Below are 13463 nucleotides of genomic sequence, written 5' to 3'. Positions count from 1 at the left end.
GAAAAAGCTTGTCTCAAAAAACCAAACCAAACAAACAAAAACAGAGAAAAAAAGCCCCAGAGGAAATGCACAGGCACACACACACACGCACGCACGCACGCACGCACGCATCATAACACCACAAATTCAGGAAATATATAAGCAAAAGGCCAGTAAGACCCAAAAAATGCCCAAATAAAAGCTATTTCTGTAAACAATAATTCTTCCCACAAGATCCCTAATAAAGGAGCATCTACCATCTTACTAATGTTTGTTTCTTGACATAATTAAATGTTCATCCTGTCCTAAAACCCAAAAGTTCTTTTTCTCACTCATATTTTTACATTTGAATATGTTTTAATACAAATACATACGTATTTCATCAAGTACCTCCCACTTTTTGCTCTTCCTGGGGCTTCTACCATAGGCTCTTCAGGTCACTGAGCACACAATGCTTGGATGAGCACCGCATTGTTATGTAATAGTCTCTCTTTTTAGTTCCTTGAGGTTGTAAGCCTATTGCCTCACTCTGCTCTCCTCATGCCCCAGTTTAAACTTTGATATCTTAATCCCATCTGCCTCCTAGGGGGCTACATTTGCTTTGGTCCATGGCTCCGTTCCTTAGGTCATCCACCTGGACTGAGGCCCTCCTAGGAGGTGCTCTCTGGTTGTCTGTGCTGTGGGTACTGCTGTCACCTGTCTGCTGTTCCCGTGGCCCACCAAAATGGCGCTTCATGACCTCTGAAGTTGTGATTCCAAGGAAGGTTCCCCAGAGAATGGGTGGAAACAATATGCCAGACCAGGTCGCTTATAGCATGCGCTTTAGGGGACAAAGACACGTGATCCACATGAAACTCAAGAGGAACATGATTCCTGAAAATGTTCCTATATACACTACTAATGACCAAGGAGCTGAGCAGGAGGATCACCCCTTTATTCCTCGGGATTGTTACTTCTACAGCTACCTGGAAGGGGTCCCTGGGTCCCTAGCTACACTAGACACCTGCAAAGGAGGTCTGAGTGGCATGGTGCAGGTAGATGATTCCACTTATGAAATCAAGCCGTTGGCAACTTCTTCGAAGTTTGAGCATGTAATTTCTCTGATTGCGGTGGACGAAAGGTCACGTGAGTCTAAAAAGTGTAGAAATGAGGATGTGGTAGAGGTTAGAGAACCCCCAGAAGAGATGAAATTTGCTGGAAGCCCTAGAGCAGCCCCAACGTATTTGTGGCGTGTCCATACGAAAAATCTGAGAGTGCACTACACGGTGACTCATTCATTACACCAACTCGCCAACAATTTTACTTACTCACTCGAGTTGGTACTGATAATAAACAGCATATCAGATAGCATTTATAAACTAACTGGCTTGGGTGTCTATGTAACTGCGGTGTGTATATGGGAACATAGTGACTCACACGACCTAAGCAGGTGGTTCAATGATGGTCCAGGGTATCTACAAAATTTTGGCATGTGGAAATCCAGATTTCATACAGAGATACCAAGCTCCGTTTCAGTTATTTTTACAGGAAATAAAGTTGCAAATGCAGATTATCTATCCAATCAGGGGTCTTTGTGCCACAGTGTCAACTCAGTAGTATATGTATGTCTGCAACACCGCCATTTCTTTCTGGCTGCAAGTTTGATGTCTCACGCAATAGGTCACTCTTTGAGTATAACGCATGATACACCTGGCTGTGTCTGTTTCAGAAGAAGCAGTTGTGTCATGAATGAACATCCTTCTCTTCTGGATATGTGGAGCAATTGTTCCTTCATTGAGATACATACTAGGATCCATGGCTGGGATAGTTGCCTGAGCTCGATTCCTCAGCCATATCACAATTTTAAATACGAAGTTTCCCGTTGTGGAAATCTAGTGGTGGATTCGAACGAGGAATGTGACTGTGGCTCCTTTAAAAACTGCACCCACAACATGTGCTGCACAACTGCTTGCACATTTACTCAGGGCAGTACTTGCGATGTAGGAGGTTGCTGTATCAATTGTAACTATGCAGAAGCTGGAGTGAGATGCAGAGACAAACAAGGCATTTGCGATCTGCCAGAATACTGTAGCGGAACAGCAAATCACTGCCCAGAAAATAGTTATATCATGGATGGAACTCCTTGCTCATCACTAGCAGTCTGCATGTCAGGGAACTGCAGCGACCGTAATTTGCAGTGTCAAGCTCTTTTTGGATACAAAGTAAAGGATGCTTCACAAACATGCTATGAAGTATTAAATCGCCAAGGTGACCGATTTGGAAACTGTGGGCTTAAAATACTGCTTTCAGGAAGCAAGCCTATCAAATGTCAAGATGACGATATCTTTTGTGGACTCCTACACTGTGATGGTGTCACTCGTATCCCTGGCGGAGGTGAGCACTCTACATTTCATCACATAAAGGTACGCGATGTTAAGGAGCACCAGTGCTTTGGGTATGATGTACACCATGGGGCAAATATTCCATCTTATGGGCTTGTAGTGGATGGTGCAACTTGTGGCCCTGGGAAATACTGTAAAGCACAATCATGTGTTTTTCATCAGACCTTGAATTATGCATGCAACATTAGCAAATGTAACTTCAGAGGGGTGTGTAACAACCATGGCAATTGTCACTGTGTGCAAGGTTGGGAACCACCAACGTGTGAACAAACAGGAGCGGGCGGTAGTGTGAACAGTGGTCCTCCACCTTCCACTGAGAAAAGGTTTCAACCCGAAATACATGTGAGTGTAAACAGGATCTTACTTGTTTTATTTACTCGTATGGTTCTCATCTTGGCTTCACTTCTTTTTGGTGGAATTATAAGAGCAGCCATAGTTATAGAGACCAAACAAGTGAGAGAAAATCCTCCTGCAAACTGATTTCCTTCCATACTAATTGGAGCTACACAAGAAACAAAGTCCACAGCAATTACTACAAGAAATTGTCAACGATTCCCCCTGATAAGCATGTAACAATTCACAACCCTGAGGATTTCATCTTGAAATAAAATCAGTGTGGAATTAGCACTGTGTCTCTGGGTTAAGATTTGCTTTCTATAATGATTTCTTAAAGTTGACCACAGTCTCCTCCCCAATTCTGTGTGTGTGTGTGTGTGTGTGTGTGTGTGTGTGTGTGTGTGTGTGTGTGTGTGTATGTATTTGTAAATGTGAGTGCAGCTGTTTGTGAGATCACAGTGGGATTCTTTCTCCTGGAGCTGGAGTTACAGGTGGTTGTGGGTCACACAGCATGGGTGTTGGAAACCAATCTCAGGTGTAAAAGGAACTTTTACTTGCCTCTTTCAATTGTTGTCTCAGAGGCTTACTGCCTCCTTCTGCTAACCTAGGCCTAGTCCTGGAAGCTTCTGGTCTCCATACAATCTAACCTAGGCCTGGAATATTTTCAGCCTCTGAGACTCAGTTTAGTAAGCTCACCCTTTCCTGTTCTGAGCTCTCTGTTGGCTGGTTCAACTCAGCTATTCTGGCTCAAACAGAGTAAGTCCTCTCCCAGCTGACTTATTCAATCTGGCTTCTCTCGGACCCTGAATTGCTCTGCGTGGCCTCAGACTAACTCTAGCAATCTTTCCTAGTCTTCTGGCTCCTTTTCATTCTAGCTTATTCTGTCTTCACCTGTGTTCTTTTTCTGCAACCTACCTATTACCGTCCTAGTAAAACTACTTCCAGTGGTCGGTGTTACACAATGCAGGTGGATTTGTCTTCGGGAGCCCCCTCATCTTCTTGGAAACCTAAAAGGTTACTGTAAGGAGTCGTAGAAAACCCAAACATTTTAAGTGCTATATTTAGCAGATCTCAGAAAAGTTTGAGAACCATAATCTATTAAGGACACTCTAAGTACACAAACTTTGTTCCTCGTTACCTGCTTCAGACTCAAACCTGAAAACACAGATGCTAGATGAAGCTTACTTTAGAATTAGTTAATACTCTGTATGACACTGTCCCCCTGTGTACCCTCTTCCGGGTCCAGTGCCCCATCCCTGGCCTGGAGGCTCTTGGCAGCCAGGTGAGATTTGCAGGCACCAGCCCTCTGCTTTCACCAGGCCACTGGGGAAACACAGCATCAGTGAGCTACACAGGGGCCCTGCACTCTCAGTCTTCTAGAGTCACCCCTACCTGCATTTCCAGAGGCCAGTGGGCCCCAGGGACCCCTAGGTGAGTCCCCAATGACCACAGTTCCCAGCCTTCCCTGTCTTACCAGTGAACTTAACAGCAGAGAGGCCCACCTGGTTCTCAGTGCACACCATTCCCAGTCCAGAAGGAAATGTAATACATTTACACAATGGAATACTACTCCACTTTTAAAAACAAGGACAGCATGAAATTTGCAGGCAATTGGATGGAACTAAAAAAGATCATCCCGAGTGAAGTAACTCAGACCCAGAAAGATATGCATAGTATGTATTCACTTATTGGCAGGTATTAGCCATAGAGTACAGGATAACCATACTACAATTCAGAGACCCAAAGAAACTAAGTAATGAGAAGGGTTCAAGGGAGGATGCTTGAGTTTCACTGAGACGGGGAATGGACAGGGAAAGTGCTCAAAGAGAGGGAACAGAATAGGAAAAGGAGTGCTTAGGGAAATGAGGGCCAGGATCAGATGTGGGAGAGGAGGGAAGGACAGAGGGTTTGCAGAGAAGAGAATCCATGGCCTGGGGCATCTCTGAGACAGGCTAGAGACCCAAGACAGGGCAGGCTCCTAGGAGGATGTGGGGATGATTCTAGCTGAGACATCTACACTAGGGGTAGACATGGAGCCTGACTCCAACCACACAGGACTCTACATAGAGGTAGGGGAGTGCCAGTCTACCCACAAACACTTTGACCCAAATTTTACCATCCCTACAAGATGTGTAGGGATAAAGAAAGAGCAGACACTGAGGCAATGTCCAACTAAGGCCTGGGCACATCATGTAAGAGATCCAAACCCTGACACTATTAACAACACGCTGCTATGCCTGAAGATGGGAGTCTAGCAATGCCTCATGGGTGAGTATCTCTGAGTGGAGCCTATCAGGACAGCAGCTGCTTAGGGTCTGAACTATGTAGCCCAGGCTAGCCTTGAACTCATCACATAGCCCAGGCTGCTCTCAAACTTGTTCCTATCATTCCTCCTCAGCCTCCCAAGGGCTGGAGCAAATGTATGCCCCCACACCTGGTGTATACTGGTCCAAGTACTAGTACTTATGAACAATTGATCAGACTGGTGCAAGAACTAGCTCTGTAGCTTCATCCTCCTCAATGCTTAAAGCCTGAGATGGCTTCCCTACAGAGACTTCCTACCAAGATTAGCTAACTTCCCTTGAACCCCTACAAAGGAAAGATAAACCTGTTTTTTTAGGATCCCAAGCATGGGATGGGAATGGTCTTGTGAGACAACAGGTGAGGTTAATCCACTAGAGGACCAACCATCTCATGCTGGAGCTTGATTGTTGCCAGCTGAAAAGACCCCGTGAACAGACTCTGGGAGGAGATATATAAATGAGCCCAGAACTGGAGGCGGGGCCTTTTGGAGACTTCGGATAGTTTTGGCTGTTCATGGCTCTACTTCGAGACGCTCCTAGAGAGAACCGCTCGAGGGAAGGCTTCGGGACACCAGCTCCTGCTGAGGTTCCAGATTCTGGTTACTCCAGGTTCCAGCAGAAGAAATCCTGCTTATTATGCCAGGAGAATCATTCCTCGGAACTGATATCCTTATGGTTTTGTTATTGGGTTCTTTAATCCTCCTTTCTTATTGTTTTGGTTAGTCGGGTTATAAGTGACGTACACTCAGATAATAGGTTGTAATAAAATATATTGGTTAAGAAACCTGAGACTACACCCCCACCCCTGGGCTCCACCTAATAAAATGGTGCTGATGCTTGCTGAGATTCCTGGATGCTCATGGCAGCAGGTGTGGCTCCATCAGAGCAGCACAGATCACCTGACCCCAGCTTCACCGTACATGTGTCTTGTTGCTGTCTTTTCTCCTTTACTACCTAGGCCAGGAATTTTAATTATATCATCAAACCTGTATCAAATTAATAGCAACAGTGGTGTATTTTTTATTTTTTGCAAATTTCTTCCCACACCCATATTTTGCCCATTTTCAATAAACCTGCACATTGCCAAATGTTTTCATCTTTGCCAGTATTATAGGTAGAAAATTTGTGTGTGTGTGTGTGTGTGTGTGTGTACCTGTTTTGCATATGTGTAAGGGCATGCATGGTACACATGTTCATGGAAGCCAGAAGTCAACATGGGTGTCTTCATTAGTCATGCTCCACCTTGGTTTTTGAGGCAGCATCTCTCACTGAACATGGAACTCACTGATTTGGTCTTCCTGGCTGGTCAGTGAGATCCAGGGACCGCACTGCCTCGGCCTTCCTGCCTGCACTCAGTTACATGCACATGCCACTGCATCGCGTGTGTGAGTTCTGTATGGTTCCTGGGATCTGAGCTCATGCTTGCAAGGCAAGTACTTTACTGAATCATGTCCCCAGCCCAAAGGAAAAAGACAAGTACCCTGTTTTCATTCATAAGCAAAATCTAGATTCTAAAAATATAGCATGAAAGGGGAAGGAGACAAGTGAGTGGTAATGGGCAGTCAGGGAGACTAGATCAACATACATGATGCACACGTATGAAAACATCATACTTGGAAGGGCTCCAACAGCCTGAGCATGGCAAACGCTGCGGATGCATTTTGCCACCTTGTTTTGTTTTTCTTTTACAACTTTTCCTCTACCTTGCTGATAACTGTTACAGTCCTAAAGTTAGCCCCTAAGGTCTATTTCCTGATTGGCTACTGACTCGTTTCTGAGACAAAACACTAAGGTCCGACAATCAACTCATTATTTGGCTAAGATGTCCAGTCAGGACTTACCAGTGCACTGTAGTACAGACTCCCGCCCTTTCCCCATAAAAGCCCACTCCTGCAGGAACACCCTCTCTTGCTTTTGCCTCTCTTGCTTCTCCTGCCTCCTTTCTCCTCTTGCTTTTCTTGCTTGTGCTTGCTGCTACTGGCTTTCCAACTCCCACTTCCTTGCTTGCCACTCCAAGATAATAAATCTCCTTTATGCTAAGCATTTGGTGTCTGGGGACATCTTCTATGGATTTCAGAGGGCTACCTCTCTTTCAGTCGTTCCATGACCCAGATCATGACTTGGACTAGTTTACAGGATCCCAACCCAGTTTTTGCAGTTTCTAGACAACTGATGTTAGTTCACTTCATCCAACAGCAGCAAATTGGTGACCCAACCCATTCCTAGTGCACCCCAATCCATATCCAGCACCCCATCCCTAGAGGCCCTTGGTGGCCAACTGGGGAAGACAGAGGACTACAGCTCCCAAGGACCACCAGGACACAGGCAAACACGGCAGAGGTGAGATACATCTGGCCCCCTGCACCCTCCATCTACTCGACCTCACACCTACATGCATTCCTGCAAGCAGGCAGCCACCACACACCACCAGCTAATACTAGAGACAACCAGATGGCTAAAGGCCAGTGCAAGAACACAAATAGCAAGAGCTGGGCAATACATCAACACCAGAACCCAAATTCAACCTCTATCCCATACCAAGTGGCTATTCTGATATGAGACAGAGATTTTGAATTTTTGTTTAACAAGCATGCATGGGGGTAGAGTAGAAGAGAGCCATTCTCCAACCCCAAAGCCAGCTTTAATTTTTAATTGAATTGGGACCACATGAAGACCATTTGACACTTATGTCTGTAGAGGGTAGCAGAGACAAAATGGAGGTGGTCATAACACTTGGCCAATTATTCCTTTTCTTGTGACATTTTCTCTTGATAATATATCCCTTTTCTTCAGATGTTTTATTCATCTGGTGGTTTCTAGATTCCTTTGTTTGATGTTTATATTCTCCTGGAATGATAAAAATAAAACCCTGCCCTCCCCCTAACTCTGGGGGTTATATCTTTCCTGGGGCAAAATGATTTTTGGCAATAGAAAAAGCATTGTCTTTCAATTGAAAAATTTTAAAAAATGTCTTGAAAAATTGAAACTAAACATAACTTTAAATATATTTATTTTTAGGTCACAAAGTACATTTATTTTGCATTTCAGCCTACTGTTAGCAAACGATTTTAAGCTTAATCATTCTGATTCTTTAAAAAATTTTTATTTAAGTAATTTATTCAGATTGCATCTCAATTGTTATGCCCTCAATTGTTCTCTCTCCCTCGCTCTTTCATCCTATTCCCCTCCCCTAGGTCTATGACAGAAGGGGACCTTGTCCCCCACTATAAGATCACAGCCTATCAGGTCTCTTCCTGGTAGCCTGCTTACTCTTCCTTTGAGTGCCACCAGATCTCCCCACCAGGGGGAAGTGGTCAAATAGGGGGCACCGGAGTTAATATCCAAGTCAATGCTCGCTCTTCACACAGTTGTGGAGAATGTGCCGTCCATTAGCTAGATCTGGATAGGGGTTCTAGGTTTACTGCGTGCATTGTCCTTGGTTGGTACAGTATTTTGAGCTGACCTGCCTAGATCCAGATCCATCAGCCTTAATGGTCTTCTTGTAGGATTCTACGACCCTCTGGACTCTTCTGTTTCCCAGTTCTTCCTTACCTCTCACACGTAGAGTCCCAATAGGAAGTCCTAGTATCTATCCCAATCTCTGGCTAAGTGAAGACTTTTAGGGGACATGTCTGTTTGCCTAGTGTCCAATTATAAGTGAGTATATGCCATGTGTATTATTTGGGTCTGTGTTAACTCACTCAGGATGATCATTTCTAGTTCCATCCATTTGCCTACAAATTTCAGGATTTCCTTGTTTTTAATAGCTGAGCAGTATTCCATAGTGTAAATGTACCACAGTTTCTTTATCCATTCTTTGACTGAGGGACATATAGGTTGTTTCCAGGTTTGGCTATTACAAATAAAGATGTTATGAACATGGTTGAGCATATGTCCTTTTTGTGTGCTGAAGCATCTTTTGGGTATATTTTAAGGAGTACAATAGCTGGGTCTTGAGGTAGTCCTATTCCCAGTTTTGTGAGAAAACACCAGATTGATTTCCAAAGTGGTTGTACAAATTTGCACTCCCACCAGCAATGAAGGAGTGTTCCCCTTTCTCCATATCCTTGCCAACATATGATGTCACTTGCATTTCTGATCTTAGCCATTTTGATGGGTGTAAGATGGAATCTAAGAGTCATTTTGATTTGTATTTCTCTGATACTAAAGACGTTGAACATTTCCTTAGGTTTTCCTCAGCCATTCTATATTTCTCTGTTGAGAATTCTCTGTTTAGTTCTGAGCCCCATTTCTTAATTGGGTTATTTGGTTTGGTTTGTTTAATTTCTTGAGCTCTTTATATATTTTGGATGTTAGCCCTTTGTCAGATGTAGGGTTGGTGAAGATCTTTTCCCAGTCTGTGTGCTGTCACTTTGTTCTGTTGACAGTGTCTTCTGCCTTACAGAAGATTCTCAGCCTCATGAGGTCCCATTTATTAATTGTTGACCTTAAGGCCTGGGCTGTTGGAGTTCTGTTCAGGAAGTTGTCTCCTGTGCCAATATGTTCCAGGCTCTTCCCCACTTTTTCTTTTAACCCATTTAGAGTCTCTGGTTTTATGTTGAGGTCTTTAATCCACTTGGACTTGAGTTCTGTGCATGGTGATGAATATGGATCTACTTGCATCTTTCTACATGTAGACATCCAGTTAGACCAGCACCATTTGTTGATGATGTTATCCTTTTTCCATTGAGTGGATTGGGCTTCTTTGTCAAAAATCGAATGTCTATATGTGTGTGGATTTATTTCTGGGTCTTGAATTCGATTCATTGGTTATCCAGCCTTTTCTGTACCAGTACCATACTGTTTTAATTACTGTTGCTCTATAATACAGCTTGAGATAGGGTATGGAGATTTCTCTGAAGGATCGTTTATTGTACTGAATTATTTTAGCTATTTTGTTTTTTGTTTTTGTTTTTTTCCCATATGAAATTGATAATTGATCTTTCAATGTCTTTTAAAAATTGTATAGGTATTTAATAGTGATTTCATTTAATCTGTAAATTGCTTTTGGTAAGATAGCCATTTTTACTATGTTAATTCTCCCGATCCATGAACAAGGGAGATCTTTCCATCTCATGATGTCGTCTTCAATATCTTTCTTCAGAGATTTGAAGTTTTTTTCAAACAAGTCTTTTACTTGCTTGGTTAGAGTTATTCCTGGATACTGTATATTGCTTGTGGCTACTATGAAGGGTATAGTTTCCCTAATTTCTTTTTCAGCATGATTGTCATTTGTATACAGGGAGGCTACTACCTTTTTTGGGTTAACTTTGCATCCAACTGCTTTGCTGAAGGTGTTTATCAGTTGTAGGAGTTCTCTGGTGGAATTTTGGGGGTCACTTATGTACACTATTATATCATCTCTGAATAGGGATAATTTGACTTCCTCCTTTTCCATTTGGTTCCTCTTGATCTCCTTTTGTTGTCTTATTGCTCTGGCTAGAACTTCAAGAACTATATTGAAGAGATATGGAGAGAGTGGGCAGCCTTGTCTGGTCCCTGACTTTAGAGAAATATCCTTGAGTTTTTCTCCATTTAATTTAATGTTTGCTATTGACTTGCTGTATATAGCCTTTATTATGTTTAGGTATGTGTGTTGTATCCCTGATCTCTCCAAAACTTTAAATATGAATATGTGTTGAATTTTGTCAAATGCTTTTTTGGCATCTAAGGTGATGATAATGTTTTTTTTCTTTCGTTTTGTTTATATGGTGGATTACATTGATGGATTTTCATATAGTGAACCATCTCTGCATGTCTAGAATGAAGCCTACTTGGTCGCGGTGAATGATATCTTTGATGTGTTCTTGGATTTGATTTGCAAGTATTTTATTGAGTGTTTTTGCATCAATGTTCATAAGAGAAATTCTCTTTCTTTGTTGGGTCTTTGTGAGATTTAGGTATCAAGGTGACTGTGGCCTTATAGAAGTATTTTGGTAATGTTCTATCCATTTCTATTTTGTGGAGTAGCTTGAAGAGTATTGGTATTCGCTCTTCTTTGACGGTCTGATAGAATTCTGCACTGAAACCATCTGACCCTGAGCTTTGCTTTTTTTTTTTTTTTTTTTTTGTGAAGAGACTTTTAATGACAGCTTCTATTTCTGTAGGAGAAATAGGACTATTTAATTTGTTTATCTGATCTTGATTCACCTTTGGAAACGATCAAGAAAAGTGTCCATTTCCCTTAGATTTTCAAATGTTGTGTTATATAAGCCTTAGAAATAGGACCTTATGATTCTTTGTATTTCTCAACTATCTGTTGTTATGTCTCTCTTTTTATTTCTGATTTTGTTGATTTGGATAGTGTCTCTTTGTCTTTTAGTTAGATTGGATACAATTTGTCTATCTTGTTGATTTTCTCAAAGAACAAGCTCCTGGTTTTGTTGATTCTTTGAATTGTTCTCTTTGTTTCTAATTTTTTATTTCAGCCCTGAGTTTGATCATTTCCAGCTGTCTACTCCTCTTAAGTATTTCTGCTTCTTTTTTCCCATGGCTTCCAGATGTGTTGTTAAGTTGCCTATATGAGATGTTTCCAATTTCTGTATGAAGGCACTTAGTGCTATGAATTTTCCTCTTAGCACTGATTTCAATATGTGTCATAAATTTGGATATTTTGTTCTATCATTTTCATTGAATTTTAAGAAGTCCTTATTTTTTTATTTCTTCTATGACCCAGTTGCCATTAAGTAGAGAGTTGTTTAGTTTCCATGTGTGTGTAGGCTTTTTGTTATTTCTGTTGTTGTTGAAGTCCAGCTTTAGTCCATGGTATCTGATAGAATAGAAGGTATTATTTCAATCTTCTCATATGTGTTGAGGCTTGCTTTGTGACCTACTATATGATCAATTTTGGAGAAGGTTCCATGAGGTGCTGAGAAGAAGGTATAATCTTTTGTGTTTGGGTGAAAAGTTCTGATATCTGTTAGATCCATTTGAATCATGACATCAGTTAGTGTCATTATTTCTTGGTTTAGTTTCTGTTTTGTTGACCTATCCTTTGGTGAAAGTAGAGTGTTGAAGTCTACTACTATTAATGCATGGGGATTGATGTGTGGTTTAAGGTTTGTTAATATTTCTTTTACAAATGTGGGTACCTTTGTATTGGGGGCATAGATGTTCAGAATTGTGATGGAATCTTGGTTTACTTTACTTTTGATGAATATGAAGTGTCCTTCCTCACCTCTTTTGATTAATTTTGGTTGAAATTCTGTTTTATTAGATATTAAAATGACTACACTAGCTTGCATCTTGTGACCATTTGTTTGGAATATCTTTTTCCAGCCTTTTACTCTGCATCTAAGGAGATGATCATGTGGTTTTTCTCTTTCAGTTTGTTTATATGGTGGATTACATTGATGGATTTCCATATGTTAAACCATCCCTGCATGCCTATGTCAGGAATTTTTCAGATTTAGCATTTTCTTTGATGGTTGTTTTGAGTTCTGTGATTGTATCTTCAAGTCCTGATATTCGCTCCTCCATTTCTTGCATTCTGTTAGATAAGATCACCTCTGAGATGCTTGCTTTCTTCTCTGATGCCTCTTGATTATGTTTTTCTTCTGTGTGTTCCTTTATCATATCTTCCATTTTTATCTTCAGGTCTTGAACTGTTTTAATGATTTCCTTCATCTGGTTATTTGTATTTTTCTGAAATTCTTCTAGTGACTCTTTATATGACTCTTTTAAATCTTCAGCCCTCTTGTTTGCCTCTTCCTGCAGTTGTTTACAGATTTTATTCGTTTCTTCCATTACCATTTTCCTTACTAAGGACTTGAGGCCATTTTCTTGTATTTCAATTGTTTTTGGGTTCTCCGGGTTGTTTTCATTGGGATTGCTGGGATTTGGAGATGCCAAACTGTTTTGGTTTTTGTTGGCATTCTTTTGCTTTCCTCTTGTCATTTTGGTGTCTCTGATGTTGGGAGGTAGCTTCTAGTGACTTTCACTGGTTGAGAGTGGATAGTTGATGACTGATTATAGGTCGGGTGCCCTTGCCTGTGGGGATCAGGGAGTATTTCCCTGGAACAGGCAGGTGATCCAGTTTCCACTCCTGGAGATTTTTCTCTACACCTTAGGCTCCAGACTGAGTCAGCCAAAGTAGGTTTCTGTTTGGACCCTTTCACCTTACTGCTGTAATTCAGATCAGCATTTTTGGGACCTAGAACAAGGTCAGCACACAAGTACTCTGGTTGGGTAGGTTGGTCCCAGCTGCCTGTCCTTCCTGTCATAGCCAAGACCCCAGCTGGATCAGATCTTCTGGGCTGTAGCTGTCTTTTAGCTCTGCCTCTATACCCTGTAGAAGTGTCCAGCCTCTCCCAGGAACATGGGAGATCTTGCAGGGCCTGTGGGAGATGAACCAGATAGGTTCTGTCTGTTGGAGAGTGCAGGATCAGTGTGTCATGGGCCAGAGACAATACGGTTTCAGGCCGCTGGTGGGTTCCAAGGTGCCTGTACTTTCCACGACCCTGTA

At 41.9% G+C, this 13463-nt stretch overlaps 1 protein-coding gene across 1 annotated transcript; it reads left to right on the top strand.

The window, feature by feature from the left end:
- Nucleotides 1–587: 587 nt before the first annotated feature.
- LOC127196428 (disintegrin and metalloproteinase domain-containing protein 20-like) lies at nt 588–2904 on the top strand. Its single transcript, XM_051154104.1, has one exon. The coding sequence runs from the start codon at nt 588–590 to the stop codon at nt 2838–2840; it is 2253 nt and encodes a 750-aa protein (XP_051010061.1). The 3' UTR covers nt 2841–2904.
- Nucleotides 2905–13463: the final 10559 nt, after the last annotated feature.

The sequence above is a fragment of the Acomys russatus genome, chromosome 1, assembly GCF_903995435.1.
Source record: "Acomys russatus chromosome 1, mAcoRus1.1, whole genome shotgun sequence".
Taxonomy (NCBI): domain Eukaryota; kingdom Metazoa; phylum Chordata; class Mammalia; order Rodentia; family Muridae; genus Acomys; species Acomys russatus.
The sequence above is the reverse complement of the archived record's forward strand: the minus strand, read 5'-3'. Positions and strand labels throughout refer to the sequence as shown.

What these genes read in the sequence shown, in the direction of transcription:
- LOC127196428 (XM_051154104.1), top strand. Translation starts at nt 588, where the DNA reads ATGGCTCCGTTCCTTAGGTCATCCACCTGGACTGAGGCCCTCCTAGGA.